This window comes from Antedon bifida, chromosome 3 (assembly GCF_963402885.1).
Source record: "Antedon bifida chromosome 3, ecAntBifi1.1, whole genome shotgun sequence".
Lineage (NCBI taxonomy): Eukaryota > Metazoa > Echinodermata > Crinoidea > Comatulida > Antedonidae > Antedon > Antedon bifida.
The window spans coordinates 1,974,224-1,994,878 of NC_136228.1; the positions used below are offsets into that span (position 1 = coordinate 1,974,224).

Consider the following 20,655-nt stretch of genomic DNA (forward strand, 5'->3'; position numbering starts at 1 on the left):
TTTTTCCTCATCCTGCAACCTAGCTTCATCACACCCCCCCCCCACCCCTCTAGGCAACATCATTCGGAATAAATCCCCCATCCCCCACCTCAAAATAAACGCTCAGGGCCTTTATTTTTTTCCTCATCTGATGTCCTGCTACAAAAATATATACACAATAGTTCTACTGACTTCCATGATATACAATTGACAAAACATTTTTAGTGTATTTTTTCACTTCTTGATATTCATTTTTGTTGCATTTTTTTTCATCGGTGTAAGGGTGTATTTATTTGATTATACATGTTACCATATTACACAAAAAAAAATGTCTCCTTCGAATAACCTACTCCCATGAACAAATGCCCTTGGAAAAAACCCTCGCATACCTGGGAATTTATTTTAATAAATACGGTAATTACATTCTTAACCTCCTGGCTGTCTGTCTGTCTGTCTGTCCATTTACAAGATATCTCAAGAAGATCTTGGCAAATCTTAATAACATTGGAGAACAGGTCTGTTTTAATCTGCAAAACATAGTTGTTGGTCAGGATTGGATTCTGTACTGCCAAAAAAGGGAAACTAGAGAAATTTGTTGTTAATATTTCCGATTTCAAATAGTCTTCTGTAGGAAAGATGCACTGATGAAGGGCTAGTGTTGCCCGAAAGCTCTGCTAACTTTTCTGGCTGTTTTACTTTATCGTTTTGATTTAGCTTTTCGCTTTTTTTTTATTTGTATCTCCATTGAGTTGAGATCCAGCCACTGATACCCACAGCATTGTCATTTTTCAGTACTTTGCCTTTGGATTTATATATTATTTAATTATAGATATAAAAACTTTTACCAAGACTTGTTTGCGCAAAGTCGCTTTCCGACTGTTAATCTATCAGCGTTAAAAAAACATTTCATATCATCGGCTAGAGAAAGAACATTGGAGGATTCTGTACTGTGATTTTGTCACTCAAAAGGCACCTTTGACGCTCCATACTCTTTAGAGGTTTTCAGCCACCACCACTTTGGTACCCACATTTGATTCCATTTTATCTACTACCTGGCAAGGCGGCGAGTGGGTAAGAAAACTAGCTAGGCCTAGGCCTACCTAGGCCTCTATTATTATTGTCTTTTAAAATGACCATGTAGGCCTAGCCTAGGTGAATAATGTAAAATCTTGAAAAATAAACTTTGAATAAGGTCATTGTAGGAAATACTTTAGTTGAATGAATACTGTATTAAGCAGCCATTTATTAGGTTTAGGCTAGCTAGGCTAGGCCCCCCCCCCCCCCCCTCGGCCCTCTATTGGTTGCGAAGCGCTTTGAAACTGCCTTATAGCGCCCCATTTTTGTTTGCCGGAGTAATTCGGCCCGAGATGTGACCAAATCGGTCGCAAACCAATGTAAGCCGTGGATTAAAAAAAAGGAATTTTTACAACAAATGCTTTAGGCTAGCCTAGCTAGTCTAGAGGCCTACTAGCTAGGCCTATGTATATTATGCACTTGTCAATTGTATGACCCACTATACGACCCCCGGGAGAGGTGCGTCATTTACAAATAATTACTGACACAGGGGTGCGTCAAATCAATGACCAATGGTGTGTCAATGTCCGTCACTTTACCACCCAAAATATCATGAAAAACATGGTCACAGTGCGTCAAAATGGGTGCCTCATGGTCACCTAAAGTTAAGTCACATTATTGACGCATGGGTGCGTCATGGTATTCATAAGGTATGACGCACATCGGACAAATGAGGCACCTCTCCCGGGGGATGTATAGTGGGTCATACAATTGACAAGTGCATTACTTTATTATGTGTTGAGGAGGCCTACTCTATTTACGAAGTGGTTAGGATTCAGACAGAATGTACGCAATTTATTGGTCAATTGAAAATCGCTCATGCACATTTTTATAACCTCATGTAGACAGTTCAACACCAATTTTTCCGACTGGTTGATTGGCTTAGTGGTGTGGTGTACTGCAGCTAGGGGTCTAGAGGTTTTGCTGGTCATTGTAGGTTCAATTCTTGTTCAATTTTTTGAATTTTTTTTTTATTCAAAAAATTGTATTTTATTGACCATTGTCTTTATACATCATCGTCTTTACCCATCATCGTCTTTACCCACCATTGCCTAGAGGGATGTTTTTTTTTAGTTTTAGGTTTTAGTTCCCAGTGAAAAGTTTCTGTCGGAATCTGTTACAATGGGCAGTTGAGTTCCGGTGCCGGAATCTTAACCATGGTGTTCTATTTATTTCTACTACTACTAGCTAGGCTAGGCCCTCGCTAGCTACCTAGGTAGGCATTACTACTTTATTTTATAATTGATTTGTTTATTTAGTTGCTGTTTGAGCTGACAAACTCTAAGTGTATTCTTCAAGATGGATGAAGAACGCTTAGTTGAAGTAAGTAAATCTGAATTTATTATTTAGTACTTTTATTTATCAAAGATAGTATTAACATTGTTGGATTTAATTTAAATCTGAGATTTCTTTATTTACTGTTTGTACTGTGTATGCTAATGTAAACCGGAGTTTCTTCCCCAAATCCAGATCAAGACAAACTCTCAATTTCAATTTCTCAAGTTCTGTACAGATATGTATTTATACTTACACTTATCTGATGTAATATTTTAATCTGAATTTGTTTTATTACAGGATCTGAAATTTAAGGAGATGTGTAAATTGCAGATATTCAATACTAATGTAGATGATCCTATTCCAAGTGAACGATATAATATTGTGGTTGCTTGCAACAAATATGGCTACCTTTACATTGGATACAACAAAGGTATGGTACATTGTAACTGTTATATCTGCAATATATTCAACTTGTGTAGTGTAGAGGTTGATGCCAAATACATTACAGTGATATTAGCAATATTCAACTTGTGTAGTGTAGAGGTTGATGCCAAATACATAACAGTGATATTAGCAATATTCAGCTTGTGTAGTGTAGAGGTTGATGCCAAATACATTACAGTGATATTAGCAATATTCAACTTGTGTAGTGTAGAGGTTGATGCCAAATACATTACAGTGATATTAGCAATATTCAACTTGTGTAGTGTAGAGGTTGATGCCAAATACATTACAGTGATATTATCAATATTCAACTTGTGTAGTGTAGAGGTTGATGCCAAATACATAACAGTGATATTTGCTTTAACTAGAGGTTGATGCAGAACAGCAGATCACAAAGTGTTCAACAAAATTACACTATATTTTTAGAATTGATTTAAAAGATAATATGTTATTAGTTTAAGAGTTTATAACCAATCAACTGGGGCTATTGGCTGTATGCCATTGTATCATCATTAAGATTTACATTAGCAGTTAAAATGTAAATATATTTAAAACAATTCTTTCTTTAATAATATCTTGTTTATAATTTATTTTTTATCTTCATATAGGATTGAAAATTGTGAAAACAGCAGAATTAACTCGATTGAATAGTACAGTTGACAAATCCAAAGAAACTGGTAAAATTAGAGTTTATCAAAGAAATTGAAAATATCTATTTGTAATTTAGTTTTTAGAAACAGTTTTTAAAAAGAATTATTTAACTGCCACTGTCTTGAGTTAAGACAACGCTAAGCTGGTGTGTGTGTGAACAACCAAAACAAGATGATTTAACTGCCACTGTCTTGAGTTAAGACAACGCTAAGCTGGTGTGTGTGTGTGTGAACAACCAAAACAAGATGATTTAACTGCCACTGTCTTGAGTTAAGACAACACTAAGCAGGTGTGTGTGTGAACAACCAAACAAGATGATTTAACTGCCACTGTCTTGAGTTAAGACAACGCGAAGATGGTGTTTGTGTGAACAACCAAACAAGATGATTTAACTGCCACTGTCTTGAGTTAAGACAACGCTAAGCTGGTGTGTGTGTGTGTGTGAACAACCAAACAAGATGATTTAACTGCCACTGTCTTGAGTTAAGACAACGCTAAGCTGGTGTGTGTGTGTGTGTGAACAACCAAACAAGATGATTTAACTGCCACTGTCTTGAGTTAAGACAATGCTAAGCTGGTGTGTGTGTGAACAACCAATATGTTTTAGCTAACCTAATTTTGGTTGTGTAAATGCTAAGAATAATAGAATTGGTTCAATCATTAGTGACAGACTACCCACATGTTAAAATAATAGAATTGTTTTGATCATCTACAGTGACCGACTACCCCCATGTTGATGTACAACTTGGTTACATGCCACATCATCTTGCTCTTAGTGCAGATAACCTCACTCTTGCTGTTTGCTATAAGAAGGATGCTGCCCTCATTATTGCCTTGTATGATGTCAGGTCATTGATCCAATTGGTAAGTCATTACATGCTATATACCACACTGAGCATCAGTGGCACACATTCCAGATTTCACAAAAAGAATTCACCAATGCCTCAATACAAACAAGAGAACCTAAGGAAAGCTGACCATTTCACCATTCAATCATTTTTTAATTCTCTCTTTAAGACAATTTCAACTGCATTGTTTATACTTCAAAACATCAATAAAGTTCCTTTTAAATGGTTGGAATCTGTATTTACACTTCTAATACCATAGAAAATAATATACAAATAATGTATATTTTGGTGAAAGATGAAAATAGAACAAATTTGCAGTACTTGCATGCATATATATATATATAACGACATTGCACTCTCGATGACATTAAGAGTGCGATAGTACAGTTATTTAACATCATATGGCCAGCAATCCAATCATATGACAAGGACATAGGTGTGTCTATACCATTACTCTTTTGTCTCCACAGGGTACAAATGCTAAAGCATTGTCAACACAGATTTTGAGTCAGGGGTCAGACGTCTGGGTCACTGAACTTTGCTGGAATCCAGGAAATTTGAATGTGCTTGCTACTTGTCTGTCAGATGGCTGCTTAATTCTGTGTGAAACATCTGCAGGAGTGAGAGTAGTTGCTAAGATACAGAAGGATAATGATTCTAGAGCCAGTAAGCTAATTTCAATCAATGTATTTACACATTAACAATTAAGAACTAGTATTGTTTATCATTGGTGGTCTGATGGTTGGGTGTCAGCATTTCAAACAGAAAGACCTGGTTCATTTTATAATACCTTCACTCAGATTTTTTTTTTCTGAACTTTTTTAATAGACTTTTAACTTAATTTTGTTTTAAGTTTGCTGGAGCCCTAAAGGTAAACAACTGGTTGTTGGTAAAGGAGATGGTAGCCTGGTACAGTATGATCTACAACTTACTGAGAAGAGACGTATTCAAAAGCCTTATACATTTGATGATAGAGTTACAGGTAAAATAGAGATAGCTAAATTACAGTGAGACGTACTGTATTCAAAAGCCTTATACATTTGATGATAGAGTTACAGGTAAAATAGAGATAGCTAAATTACAGTGAGACATACTGTATTCAAAAGCCTTATACATTTGATGATAGAGTTACAGGTAAAATAGAGATAGCTAAATTACAGTGAGACATACTGTATTCAAGAGCCTTATACATTTGATGATAGAGTTACAGGTAAAATAGAGATAGCTAAATTAGAGTGAGACATACCGTATTCAAAAGCCTTATACATTTGATGATAGAGTTACAGGTTAAATAGAGATAGCTAAATTACAGTGAGACATACTGTATTCAAAAGCCTTATACATTTGATGATAGAGTTACAGGTAAAATAGAGATAGCTAAATTACAGTGAGACATACTGTATTCAAAAGCCTTATACATTTGATGATAGAGTTACAGGTAAAATAGAGATAGCTAAATTACAGTGAGACATACTGTATTCAAAAGCCTTATACATTTGATGATAGAGTTACAGGTAAAATAGAGATAGCTAAATTACAGTGAGGCATACTGTATTCAAAAGCCTTATACATTTGATGATAGAGTTACAGGTAAAATAGAGATAGCTAAATTACAGTGAGACATACTGTATTCAAAAGCCTTATACATTTGATGATAGAGTTACAGGTAAAATAGAGATAGCTAAATTACAGTGAGACATACTGTATTCAAAAGCCTTATACATTTCATGATAGAGTTACAGGTAAAATAGAGATAGCTAAATTACAGTGAGACATACTGTATTCAAAAGCCTTATACATTTGATGATAGAGTTACAGGTAAAATAGAGATAGCTAAATTACAGTGAGACATACTGTATTCAAAAGCCTTATACATTTGATGATAGAGTTACAGGTTAAATAGAGATAGCTAAATTACAGTGAGACATACTGTATTCAAAAACCTTATACATTTGATGATAGAGTTACAGGTAAAATAGAGATAGCTAAATTACAGTTAGACATACTGTATTCAAAAGCCTTATACATTTGATGATAGAGTTACAGGTAAAATAGAGATAGCTAAATTACAGTTAGACATACTGTATTCAAAAGCCTTATACATTTGATGATAGAGTTACAGGTAAAATAGAGATAGCTAAATTACAGTGAGACGTACTGTATTCAAAAGCCTTATACATTTGATGATAGAGTTACAGGTAAAATAGAGATAGCTAATTTACAGTGAGACATACTGTGTTCAAAAGCCTTATACATTTGATGATAGAGTTACAGGTAAAATTTAGATACTGTCAACAGCCTTATACATTTGAGTAAAATACAGTAGCTAGAATGCAGCAAGATATCCAAACATACAGTACTCGGGCATTTTCATTTGATGAGTCACACATACAATAGGGATAGATGAATACAATGAGCCATTTATTATACATACATACATACATACATACATACATTATTTTTCAATAAAAAGACACCACTACAAACTAGTTTTGTCTACAAAACGGTATGTAGTTTGTGTGTGTGTGTCTGAGTTGAGATTTCAGTCATTTTATTCATATTGTCTCTTTGTCTCAAATTTCTTCTAGTTGTTGATGTTTGTTGGCTGTCAACTTACAAGTTTATTGCGGCATATGCTGATACTGATGGCCGTCTACAACCCAATGTTGTTACTGTCTCAGCACCGGTAAGAACAAAAACTATTTTGTCAGAATAATCATCTGTTTTCTTCATGTTTATTTATATAAACCATTACTAGGATAGGAGACTGCCAACTGATGCTAACCACAGTTTATTAGTTAAACTCTGGTGAGTGACAAGGTGGTATCCCCATACTTTAATTTGGGGCTGGCCTGAACTTCCACTTTTTCCTTGATCTTTTTCACTTGTTGTCGGAGCACTTAAAAACTTTTTTTTTTTGCTTTAGAAATTCAAAACCATTAACCAATGTGTGATGTAGCAAGTATTACTCTATTATCAACAAAAACATGTATTTATATTTTGCCTGATTCTTGCTATTAAATCTCTATTTTATACGTAGAAAGAGGGAGATCCAATGTTTAACAATTTTGAGGATATTTGCATGGGTGATGGAGAACGAAAAGGCCAATACTACCTCAAATATATTGATAAATGGTAAGTTTGATATTATTTGATATTATAGTATTAGAATGTCCTTTTTAATACTTTACTGATATTTAGCAAGATTAAACTCTTACTTTCATGTTAATTTCACAGGGAAATATTGCTGGCAATGCAGAGCAATGGAGCTGACATGGGTCTTATGGGTAAACAACAAAAGAATCCAAACCAATGGGAGATTTGGAACGTGAATGACAATGCTAGATTGACACTACCACTGAATGCCAACAATGATGAAACATATCCACTGGGAATAGCATTGGATCTGACATCAGAATTAGTTCAATCAGGTTAGTTACAGTAATAAAGAAACATATCCACTAGGAATAGCATTAGATCTGACATCAGAATTAGATCAGTCAGGTTAGTCAATAAAGAAAGATATCCACTAGGAATAGCATTGGATCTGACTTCAGAATTAGTTCAGTCAGGTTAGTCAATAAAGAAACATATCCACTAGGAATAGCATTGGATCTGACATCAGAATTATATCAGTCAGGTTAGTCAATAAAGAAACATATCCACTAGGAATAGCATTGGATCTGACATCAGAATTATATCAGTCAGGTTAGTCAATAAATAACTAAAATTAAGAAGAAGCTGACGCAAAACAAAAACATAAAAATCACCAGAAGTTTAAGCAGGTTCTTGACAGGAGCCAATAAGCATTAGTCTCTCATCTTTTGATGTAAATTAAAACAAATGTGATTAGAACGGAAATGCTCATCTTTAAACGAGAGCCAATGTGGTTAATCTTTAAAAGCATCCTCTCTCAAAACCTTGAAAACGTGTTCTCTAAAGAACCTCATCTTGAAAAAATGGCTAGAACATTTGATTTTCTAGTATTATTCTTTTTGTTTTAGGTGGGCGACCTGCTCCAATAGTCGTCACTTTGTCAACAGAGGGTAAACTCTGCCCGTTTTACATGTTATACGACACAGAATGTCCAGTTTTAACAGCACCTCCTGTAGCTTTTCCACCAGGTCAAAGACAACCATCAGGTAAGTCATGCGAAAAGTCTATTATGAAAAACAGGGCTCAATTGAGAACGTGACTAATTAATTGTGTTTTTCACATGGTTTGGAAATGGCAACCTTTGGACTTAGTTACATGAAAAAGAAAAAGAAAATCTTTATTTCAAGTTACCCTTGTATTATTTTATCTTAAAAATCTATGGCCTTCGTTTAAGATCACTTTGAATTGCCTGAGTTTTCAGACAATAATATTTACTCTATGACATCCCTTTTTTAATTTTCAACCTGTTTTGGTTTTCTGAAAGGTTCTGGAGGAGGTGATGCTGTGGTTCCAAGTATGCCAGCTTCAGTAGCTTCTAAACCAATTCAAAGTGCTTCTTCGATTGGAGGTGGTCATGCACAGACAAGTGTACCAAATACAGCATCTATCCAGAGCATGAGTTCATCTACAGCTCCTGTTGCCAGCTTCTCTTTTACCACTCCTGCTGCAACCTCTGCTGCAGGTTTATCATTTGGTGCAAAGCCAACAAGCGTGCCATTTGGTCAACCATCTGGTAGTAATTCTGGTGGATTTTCTTTCACTTCAAAGACAGCCACAACCTCTGGGCAACCGCAAGCAACTGGAATGACAGGATTTTCATTTGGACAATCATCAACAGCATCTTCTAGCAGTCCATTCTCTTTTACTCCAAAGTCAACCACGTCATCAAGCAATGTCTCATTAGCTGGTTCTACACCTCCAGTTACAAACCCTGGAAGTATGTTCTCTAGTCAGTCCAAAGGTGCCTTTACACCACCAGCAGTAACCACTCAGTCACAGACTGCTGGAGCTCAATCTGCAGCCATAAGCCAATCAACATTCTCTCTCTCTGGTGCTTCATCATCATTCTCCTTCTCTGCACCTAAGCCACCACCACAGGCAGAACCAGTATCCGCTTTCTCACAACCAGCAACGAAGCAAACTGGATTCTCATTTATATCTGCTGCAGGTCCTGAGTCAACTAGTTTTGGCCCAAAACCTACTGTTCCTGGTAGGTAACTTCATATCATATTCATATTTAACTTGCCTGACACCAATGGTTGAGTGTAACAGTTCTTATCATCTCATCTATTTAATTCATGATTTTAACCTGTTATACATTATTCTCACCATTAGGCTTACAGACACAATCTGGTGCTTCCGTCAATGTCATCAAGCCTGTGGCAGAAGTAGCATCCATTCCAGGTCAGGGAGCTCGAGCTAAGACTGTTCCTCAACTTGGAGTCCAGCAGGTCCGGGCTAAGGCATTCACTACACAAGAAGATCATGCGGCACCAGCTACACCTGTATCTCAATTCACTGCTCCTGCTGTAACCACACCACAACCTACTAAACCCAGTGTTGTACAAGCTACAAATATTAAGCAGGGAGCAGCTACAGAGACCCTACAGAAAACTCAAACAAGTCCAGGCTCTGAAAAATTGCAATCAGTTTTCTCAGCCAAAATAAAAGAAGAGGTAATCAAGACAGTATTGGGACTATTTTTCTTATAATTTTTGTCATGTGTGTGACACATATGTACACGTATGTGATTTTTAAAAAATAATTTAATGACAAACAAGAAAAAAAGAATAAAAAAAGAAAGAAAATAAAAAAATTCAGATGGTTGGGCTTGACTTTTGTTTTGCGTAAAGATATTTTTCTAATACAGTAAATTATAATACTTACTTATATCACCATTTTTTTTTTTTATTTTGTTGACATTTTATTTTTAAAGATGGAACTGTTTAGCCGAGAGTTAAAATCTCTTAGGCAACGCTCTACAGCAGCAAACTATGTGATTGGTACAGAAAATGAGAAGAAGTACTTGCGTGCGTCCATCGACAAACTTACTGAATTCAGACAAGAAAGTGTCGAAGTAACCAAAGTAAACCAATTATTTTGTATTTATTGTGGTTTTTGTCTTTTGTGGTTTATAACAGCATTTTATTTCTGTATATGTCATGTAGTTATGTACAATACAAAATGTAAAATACCTCTAATAAAGGGACATTTTTGGGTCCTAAAATTCTTTAATTTTATTTCTGTATATTTCATGTAATTGTGTACAATACAAAATAGAGAGCGCACTGTACAGTAGTACCTCTAGCTCTTCAAACTCCACACTTATAAAGAGCAGTGGTACTGTAGTAGATCATTGCGAGATTTTTCAGAGTGACCAATCAAATACAGATTGTGTCAAATTATGTATCTTAATAATGTCAGAAACATTATTTTTCAGTCAATTAATGAAGACATTCATCATCTTAAAAGTGATACATTGAACGCATTCTCGTTAATTGAAGAAGTGAAGTTACGTGAACAAAGAAACAACGACCCACGATATGTATACTTTCTGAAAGCCCGCTCTCTTGATCCAGCCACTCTTAAGAAGATGCAAGAGATACGTAGTAAACATCATAACTTAGAGGTCGGCTTAAAGGATGTGAACGCTTGCCTCGATGCAGCGTGGGAAGAGCAGCAACTTTCGCGAGGGCGCAAGAAACGGTTGGACATCATTTCAATTCAATAATTCATCAACATTCACTTTTTGATAGATATTCACACCTAACATTATTTTTTTTTTATTATTTATTCATTTTATTTATACTGGGTGACTCATCAGTCAAAGACTGGTCTCCCAGAGGGCCCAGTTATGGTCAGTGGCTGTGATGTACTTGTTCATGTGGTTCATGTACGTTTTGAAAGATTAGGAAAGACTAGCTTCAGAGAAAATGTTTTAACAATTTAATCAGAAAATTTTACATCTTTGTGTTCATAGCATAGTATTTCAATCATTTGAAATATATTAATATTGCCGTATTATGCTGGAATATTTATCACAAGGATGAAAAATAAGTAGCATGCTATGGCATGTTTACTGCGCTTGGTGACTTGGTTAAAATGTCTTTACTTACTGTATCTTATTTCATTATAGAGTAATGAAATCACCGACTTTAGATGCTGTGTACCAAACTCTTAGCAATCACCACAATATCATCAGTAACTTACAAGAACAGCTCAAGGTGGTGAAGCAAAGATTACGAGAAGCTCAATCCTATGACATCAGTGCTTGGCCTAGCCCTCAGACACCTGTACCTAAAGCCTCACAGTAAGTATCCATCTGACACCTTCACTGAAAGCAACACAGTAAGTTCCATATTCATCAGTGCTTGGCCTAGCCCTCAGACACCTGTACCTAAAGCCTCACAGTAAGTATCCATCTGACACCTTCACTGAAAGCAACACAGTAAGTTCCATATTCATCAGTGCTTGGCCTAGCCCTCAGACACCTGTACCTAAAGCCTCACAGTAAGTATCCATCTGACACCTTCACTGAAAGCAACACAGTAAGTTCCATATTCATCAGTGCTTGGCCTAGCCCTCAGACACCTGTACCTAAAGCCTCACAGTAAGTATCCATCTGACACCTTCACTGAAAGCAACACAGTAAGTTCCATATTCATTCGCTATATTTACTTTTTTATTGTACTGCCACTCTTAGTGATCCTAAATACACTTTAATAAATATAAACAATAATTGTATATTATGCAATGCATACTAAAAAAAAGAGTGTTTATTTACTAATACTACATTTTCTATTTACTACTTACTACTACTTATGTGTATCAATTTAAAAGGGATGTTGAAATGTCTTCTGTTACCAAGTCAATGAGCAGAACCAGGATTAGCAATCAAGTGCAGCACACCCCAATATCAGCCAAGAAAATGTCACAAATTAAAGATCTCTTGTCGCAAAGAAGCAGTACACCAATCAGATCAGTTAAAAAAAGTAATCATTATTTTGCTAATCTATTTATTATTTCTTGCTCCTTGGAAATGTCCAGGGAATTATATGTCATAAAATTACCAAATATAAACTTAATCTGATAATTTACTTCTGTAGGTAACCTTTCACAAACAATCCGGTTTTCAAACAGTCCGTTAGTTCAAGATGCTGAACAGGTGTCTGCTAGACCGTTGAATCTAGCCAGAGAACTTGATATTGTGGATGGCAACAAACCAAGTCGAGTACAGTCATCTTCTCAACCAGCTAAGGTGGAACAAAAGCAGCAGTCCAGGCAGTCAGTTGGTAAAGGTTTATGATTATTATTATACTGAATCACCCAGTGGTGAATCCAATGGCTATCTTCACCATTCACACTTAGGTTAAAAAGATAAACACCCTAAAACTATAATCACACTTGTTCTTCATCACGGAACATTGCATTGTTTTGTTAATGTCAATTCCTATAGAAGAATTGATTGGCGTGTGTGAATGTAATTAAATATCTGACATAAGTGTGAAAAAGATCATAATTGAAAAAAAGAATTAAATAGTGAGTGGTTTCAGCCATTTTTAATCATTTTTGCTCTCATTTTAGTGGGGATAAACCTCCTAATTATGCTCAATTTCAGCTCAAATTTTTCTTATGTGTTTTTCTTAAAAGATTGTAAATTGAAGTGTTAATTTTAAACTAATGTTTTATATTTTGCATTGTATATGTTTTCAATTCAAGATGGGGCTGGGGAAGGGGGCCCCCAAATCAAACAAATATTAAACACTGTAGTTCACAAATCTCTTTAATATCATTAAATTATAATTTGCTTTATAGCTAATGCAGCTGTAAGAGAGGAATTACCAAAACCAAAACCAATGTCTCAACCTCCACCAACATCACCAGCACTCAAAACCACCTCTGGTAAGACAACTGTTGAGTGGGGTGCATCAACCAAAGGTAAGCTGACACCAAGCCAAGCTGCCGGAGTGGCAGCAGTCAATCGTTTGAACAGCCAGCAAATGGCAGAAGCAGTGATGATCAGTCAGACAACTCCAGCTCAAAAGGATCTACCACCAGTTGTGAACATTGGTAAATTAGACAGCATGAAAGAATCGATGCCACCACCAGTAACTTTTGCTCCTGTTGGAAGGTACTTTATTTAATTAGCATCAAACTACTCAAATAAATAATTTAAAGGAAAATCATCAATCTCTCAATACCAGACACCCTTTGCTAATACAATATTTCTGCCATTCCAGACCCCAAGAAAATTTGTTTTTGAGAGTTTTAGGGTTTTCTGAGAGTTCTGTTATCAGGAGAGTCAACTGTGGAGTTGTGGCTTGGTGGTTATGATGCTTGGCTACCACTCCAAGGGTCCTGGGTTCAAGTCCCGTCACATGTCAGGATTTTTTCTAAGGACCAAATTACTCCACTCCCAAAGACTTGTAATAAGACTTTGTTTATGTAGAGCATCTTGTGTATATGTTTGTCTTGTGAACCTCTGAGGGTCCCTAATGATCAGCAATAGGTGGATGGATCACCCTCATTAAATATGGTTAAAAAAAAAAAAAAAAAAACTGTAATCAATTTTATTAATTAATTAATCAATTCTATTGTTATATTCTAGCTCTGTAAATGCAGGTACTGCCAAAGTTTTGAATGATGTCATTGCAGAAATGGCCATGGCAAGTGGTAAAACAACTCAGCAATTTACGCGAGGTCCAAAGGTTAGTTAAATTGTACTAATCTTTTCATGTTAATCTTTAAAAATGTTTTATAAATGAACTAACCTGTATTTTAATTTGTCTTAAAGAGTCCTGCTGCTCAGCTTTCACCAGCAAGTTTGCCAAAATCTCTTGAAAATCTGGCCAAACCACAACCAACAAGTGTTGCTTCAGTTGGCCTTCATCCCAACATCTCTGCACCAATGGCATCGTCTGCTAAAGCATTTACCATCAAACCAGATGCATCTGCATTCAGTCTGACATCGCCTGCATCAAGTCAAGCAGCATCTATAAAAACAGCTGTCACACAATCTGTGAAAACCACACTAACTGGATCAACTACAAATCCTAGCGCATCTTCTTCCTCTGGTCCTTCAAGCTTCCCCAGCTTTGGCTTCAGTTCAGTCTCATCTGGTTTTGGTAATAACAAAGGTGCTTCATCTCCTCAAACTGGTTTTAACTTTGGTGCTTCGGTTGAAGCTGCTGCCTTACCATCCACTAAAACAACTGCTTCTGTTGCTAATACAGGATTCAGTTTTTCCAAGCCTTTGGGTCAGCAAACAGCAGCTACATCGTCTGCCTCATTAGCATCAGGATCTACTTCAGGATTCTCATTTGGGAGCTCAGCAACATCAACCAGTATTGCAACCACTACACCCGCAAGCTCTTTTTCTTTAGGAGCGCCTGTACCCAGTTCATCATCTTCACTTGGTTTCAGTTTTAATAAACCAAGCAACTCTGGTTCTGCATTTGGTGCTGCTTCAAACCAAAAACCATCTACTCCACTCTCTTCAACAAGTCTTTCTAAAGAAGAGGTACCAAAATCAGCCCTTCCTTCAACTGGAAAGACAACTGCAGCTGGATCAGCATTGCCAGTAGATGCCAAGGCTCAAGAGCTACATTTTCCACATCAAGAGAGTAGTCCAACTCAAGGTAAGTACAATCAAGACATACTATTATATACATTACATGATTACATCATACGCTGTATTGATTTTGCCCAGCCTAATCTAAAGTGGCCACCCCCCTAAAAATATGATTCAGTGGCTTCAGCACTTGATAATCCTCCACCCCATGATAAAAATTCATGGATCTGCAACATTATTTATACATGCTTTGCCCTGATTATCTTTTTCTTTAGTTGTAAACACAAAGGGAGATGTCCAGAAAACATCAGCAGTTTCAGCATCAACAGCGCCAACAGGTATTTAATAAACTTCTTTTTTATTAAAGAAAAATAATACAATAAAAGAATAATATTTCAAAATATTTATAAGAAATCTATATAAAAACTATATACAATTAAGACTTTGAAACACAATATTAATTGCTTTTTATGATAGGGGCAAAAGATATTGCTGCATCTTCTGTGGCACCAACATCAGAAAGCCGGTCAAGTAGCAAGAGTCTTATGGGTTTGTTGGCAGCTGATGACGAGCCAACACCAAGTACATCTTCAACGTCATCGTTCAGCTTCACAGCAAGTAGTTCAACAAGTGGTTTCTCATTCGGAAAGCCAACTGCCGCATCCTTGGCCAATCCCTCTGCTTCATCAGCACCCAGCACGGCATCACCTTTCAGCTTCACTCCAACAAGTGGATTTGCATTTGGAAAACCTTCTGACAGTACCATTGCCACAACTACTACTGCTTCTTCCACTACGAGTGCAGGTTTTAGTTTAGGGCAGGCAGCAACCTCTTCTACAACTAGCTCGACAGCTATTACTGCAGCACCAACAACAGGTTTTAGTTTTGGACAGGTAGGGTCAGCTACTGCTGCTACTAGTACAGCTAGTGCAGCACCAACCACTTCAGCAACTGGTTTTGGTTTTGGACAGGTAGCGTCATCTACTGCTGCTACTACTACTGGTGCTGTAACAACACCGTCAGCAACTGGTTTTGGTTTTGGACAGGTTGGGTCATCTGCTACCGCTATTACTACTGGTGCAGCACCAACCACTTCAGCAACTGGTTTTAGTTTTGGACAGGTAGCATCATCTACTGCTGCTACTACTACTGGTGCTGTAACAACACCGTCAGCAACTGGTTTTGGTTTTGGACAGGTTGGGTCATCTGCTGCCGCTACTACTACTGGTGCTGTGCCAACCACTTCAGCAACTGGTTTTGGACAGGCTGGGTCATCTGCTGCCACTACTACTACTGGTGCAGCACTAACCAGTTCAGCAACTGGTTTTGGTTTTGGACAGGTTGGCTCATCTACTGCCGCTACTACTACTGGTGCCGTACCAACCACACCAAGTTCTGGATCTTTGTTTGGACAAACTTCATCTGCGTTTGGTTCAGTAACGTTTGGAAACAAAGCAAACACTGTTAGCTTCTTTGGTTCTACTTCTCTGTTTGGAAGCAGCACAGGTGGTACTGACGATTGTGGTACCGGAAAGCCAGCCTCTTCAGGATTTTCTTTCTCATCTGCCTCAGGTGACTATGTTTACTCATAATAATTTACCATAGGTGAGCAATGTTTTTGACATTGTTCTTCTTTGGAGCTCATTCTTCATTCAGACCTAAATGAAAATGTCGTTGCCTAGACCTAGAAGCCACCAACACTGTTGAGGGAGCATGTCCCAATGAATTGTGACATAACTAGTTCCTATGTGGTAGATCATCACAACCAGGAAGCTCCCCAATGATTTTATAGACCACCGAGTGTTGTGCACCAACCAGGTTTCAGATATCTTTTTACATTATTTTAAGCTATGTTGTTTATTATCCATAACATTATAGGTGCTTCTAAAAATGTGAGTTTACCCTTCGGACAAAGCACTTCTCAAGCCTCGGCGTTTGGTCAGAATCCATCATTTGGATCAGCTCAACAAAGCTCAAGCAGCGACAGTCCATTTGGAGCCAGCAGCAGTGGTGGTAATCTTTTTACTTTGCATTTCATCCAAGACAATTATGCATGCATAGTTTGAATTATAAGGCATATAAATAATATTATGTTTTATTTACAGGTATGTTTTCAGGTCTTGGTGGTAAACCAAACCCAGAAAATGCAAAGGTGAATCCTTTTGGCGTCTCCAAATCAGATTCCACACCTGCTTTTGGAGGTAAATTAATACAACAGTAATCCCACAATGCAGCATTTCTAATATCAAGAATGGTAGTATCTATATAAGGTTAAAATTAAGATTATACAAGTGTTTCTAGAGTTTTGATATTGTTAAAATATTATTAATTAGTCTACTTGATACATTAAACCGGACGGGTACAAATTCATAGTCCAAAGCCTGTCAACTTTGTTTTTTATGCGCATGTCTGGGTAATATCTATCATAGTGTGCATATTCATTTTTGTAGGTTCATCATTGTTTGGCAAACAAAAAGATACTAAATTTGGTGGTACTGACGAAGCAGGAGGTATGTAAACGTTTACTATGTGTTTCTACCTTGTTACCCATCTCTTACAAATATTAGTATCATATGTGTCATTAATACTATTATTAACATTATTTAGCACCAGTATAACATGTTCAACATTGATCAATGACATTACAATCCATTAGCATCATAATCATTATCATTGCTACCAACATTATCATTTTCATCACTATCATTGTTACATCGTCATCATCATTATTCTGAGCATTAATGTTACATCATCGTTACCACGGACGTGTTTGTCTGTGTCATATCATTACAATAATCATTAACACTATTAATTTATTTTGATTATTTGTTGTTATCAGCTTTCGGTTCACCAGGTCCATTTAGCAGTAACACCAGTGGATTTGGTTTTGGACAGGCAACTTGTAAGTACAGAGAATTAAGTGTATTCACAAAATGTACTTTACTCAAATTTTACAACCTTTAAAGATTCATTTTTTCTAGGTTTTATTCTTTTTTATTCTCTAGTTTTAGTCTAGGTCCAGTTTCTGATATAGAATTCATTTTCATTGCTGCAACAATGTTGTACTAGTTGCAATTAGAGCCATCTTGAATATGTAGCCCGTCGCAGCTACAGAAAAAGCCTTTAATCTCTATTATAGCATATTTGTGTTTAGTAGTAGCCTTGCTTTAATCTATATTAATATATTTAATCTATATTACACATCTAACAGCCCCAGTGAAAGGTGCTAGTGGATTTGGAAGTCCCCCAAGTTTTGGGTCTACTGCTTTTGGAGGTTCTTCGTTTGGAAGTACCCCTTCATTCTCAAGTCCAATCGGAGCATCAACATTTGGCTCTACAAGTGGTGGCTTCAGTGCGTAAGTAAAAATTCATCATTTTGTGTAAAGTTGTTTTTCCATGGCCATAAGATGTTGATCATCTTTTTTTGTGTCAATAATATTTAAATTGTTGATTGAGGTGAACTGAACATGTCAATCTTAAGAAATATACTTTTTGTAAAGAATATGCAAAGTTAAAAACATGATGCAACTGCTGATGAGAATGAGAATGTCAAGTTATGATAGAAAATTATTAGTAAAGTTTTCTCGCAATCTTTGTACAATGTATTTTTAATATCTAAAATTGGAGCCATATAGTAGATCTCACCTCAAACCCCATGTGTTAGTGTCGCCTAATTTGATCACATGGTAACAACAGTAATAATAAAGATACTAACAATGGGTAACAATTGTAATGTTGCGTACTTGTTTATTTTACAATTTCACAAGGTATAAACATAGTACACCAGCAGTGAAGTCAACTGATAATAAGTATTCGTCAATTACAGCCATGTGTCTTCAGAAGAAGACGGTCTCAATAACAGTAACAAAAGGGTTTTTCTGTCTTTTTTTCAGATTTGCTAGTAATGATTCGGTTGGATTTGGTAACATAGCAAACCAAGGAACAGCAAGTTTTGCAGCTATGAGCTCTAACAACCAGCCTTCAGCATTTGGTGCTGGTTTTGGTCAACAGAATCAAACACCTGCTTTTGGTGCTTCTAGTAAGTGTACATGCCTCAACATTTTAAAATACAAAGAAAAGAGGTGTCTAGTTCTATTTATATATTACTGTAATATATTAATTTATTTTGATGTTTATTTCTTTAACAAGGTGCTTTTGGTGCTCCCGCTACTAGTCCATTTGGTGGTGGAGGTGGTGGCGGTGGCAGTCCATTTGGTGGTGGAGGTGGAGGTGGCGGCGGTGGCAGTCCATTTGGAAACAACACCCAAGGAAGCTCGTAAGTCAATTGTTAATCTTCAATTTCTTGTATTGTTATCTTTTTCAATTGAAAAAATAAATTATGAATTGAATTGAAGTAATTAAAAGTTAATAATTTTCTATTATCAATTAAAATAAGATACACTCAATTGCAATAGTAACAAATTAAAAATTGTATTTTTTTGCAGACCTTCTTTCTCTGGATGGAGATAAACCTGTCAAGCTTGTAAGGCAAGGATTTCAAATACTAATTTCAACTACATGTTTAACTTGATTTTGTTGAGTTTTTACTAACAAATTCTCAAAATAATTTCATTAAACAAGCACTTTATTTTGTTAGTGTTTGTTGCGAGAAAATAATTGCACAGAACAATTATTAATACTCATCAGTGTTGTTATAATGACAGCAGTTGTTTCATTTAATTTTTACTAGAATTTCATAATAAATAATTTATAATTTCATAATTAATAACAATGACATTTCTGTATTATAATTTCTCTAATGAACCACAACAAATCACAGACAGGAAAAAAAAAAAGTTTGATATTTTTTTCTGTGCTTTTGTTTTAAACACAAGAATAAAAATGGACAATATATTTTAAATATTTAGCATGAAATTTGATTAATAAAATAATAATATTCGGGAATAAGTAATTGAAATTGCATAAAAAAAAATGTAAGTGTACGTTGAGCTAATTTAACACTACAAAAACAATATAAGATACTACTTTGATTCCTCCTTAAAAAGCATGTGTACCTATATTAGCTTATTCCTAAATAACAACTACAGTTATAGGAAGAGATTTTCTCAATTTTAAATCATGCCCAAACAATATAACATTTTGTTAATTGTCAAAATGCATTAAATATTGAATTAAATGTTAAGGTATAATAATAACAATATATGTCTCTCTCTGTTGTGTTATTTACCAATAAACTATGGCTGAAAAAAGTTGAATTCAAGTACTGTAAATAATTGGAAAAGTGCCACAGCGCTGTCAAAATGTTTTAAAAAATAATTTAGTACAAAACATATCATTTTAAAATGCATTATTATAGAGAAAACACACGTGTAGATTTTACTTGTATAGTGTTGGATGAAACATTATTTTTATTTATTTATTCCAAATACACCTTTTGAAAGAAAAAGCAAAATCTACATTAAAAAAAATTTTTTTAATAACAATTTTCAATACTGTCTAAATCTAAGACACTGAAGATGGCGGAGGACAGGGCCACATGGCGGAAAGTTGTTAAATCATATACGGTGCTTTGACATCCCCCAAATGGCTAGGACCAAAGTAAACCTAAGTAGTCTAAATCATACAAACATAAAGACATAACATTGTCACAAGTTTCATGATTAAAATAACAACAATTTTTGAAATATGAAAAAATAAAATAATAAAGATATGTGTATTGAATCATTATAAAGTAAAAGTAAAGACAATTGAAAATTATAAACTGTAGGTTTTAATATTACAGATTAAATTAAACCAATTTTTGTTCAGCTTACAAATTGTCTTGAGATTTTGCAAATGTCATAATTCAGTTATGTCCTTGGCCAAAGGAACTGCAGTTGTTGAAACTGTTAGAATGTGAGAAATTATGTATGT

The 20,655-nt window shown here is 35.7% G+C and overlaps 1 protein-coding gene across 3 annotated transcripts; it reads left to right on the forward strand.

The window, feature by feature from the left end:
* Window positions 1–1,036: 1,036 nt before the first annotated feature.
* LOC144838768 (uncharacterized) lies at window positions 1,037–19,940 on the forward strand. Of its 3 annotated transcripts, none has more exons than XM_078694242.1 (31): window positions 1,037–1,050; window positions 2,313–2,376; window positions 2,629–2,761; window positions 3,384–3,452; window positions 4,142–4,290; window positions 4,745–4,940; window positions 5,128–5,256; window positions 6,863–6,960; window positions 7,315–7,409; window positions 7,512–7,705; window positions 8,279–8,416; window positions 8,695–9,420; window positions 9,546–9,886; window positions 10,147–10,296; window positions 10,651–10,916; window positions 11,347–11,520; window positions 12,051–12,202; window positions 12,317–12,502; window positions 13,026–13,341; window positions 13,819–13,918; window positions 14,005–14,848; window positions 15,057–15,119; window positions 15,259–16,353; window positions 16,660–16,794; window positions 16,887–16,982; window positions 17,232–17,291; window positions 17,621–17,683; window positions 17,993–18,137; window positions 18,675–18,820; window positions 18,931–19,057; window positions 19,227–19,940. In XM_078694242.1, the coding sequence occupies exons 2-31, from the start codon at window positions 2,353–2,355 to the stop codon at window positions 19,249–19,251; spliced, it is 6,435 nt and encodes a 2,144-aa protein (XP_078550368.1). In that variant the 5' UTR covers window positions 1,037–1,050; window positions 2,313–2,352; the 3' UTR covers window positions 19,252–19,940. The 3 variants fall into 3 exon arrangements, with proteins under 3 accessions (XP_078550368.1, XP_078550367.1, XP_078550369.1); XM_078694241.1 differs by lacking the exon at window positions 1,037–1,050 and adding an exon at window positions 1,347–1,373; XM_078694243.1 differs by lacking the exons at window positions 1,037–1,050; window positions 2,313–2,376; window positions 2,629–2,761; ... (2 more) ...; window positions 4,745–4,940; window positions 5,128–5,256 and adding an exon at window positions 6,521–6,548.
* Window positions 19,941–20,655: the final 715 nt, after the last annotated feature.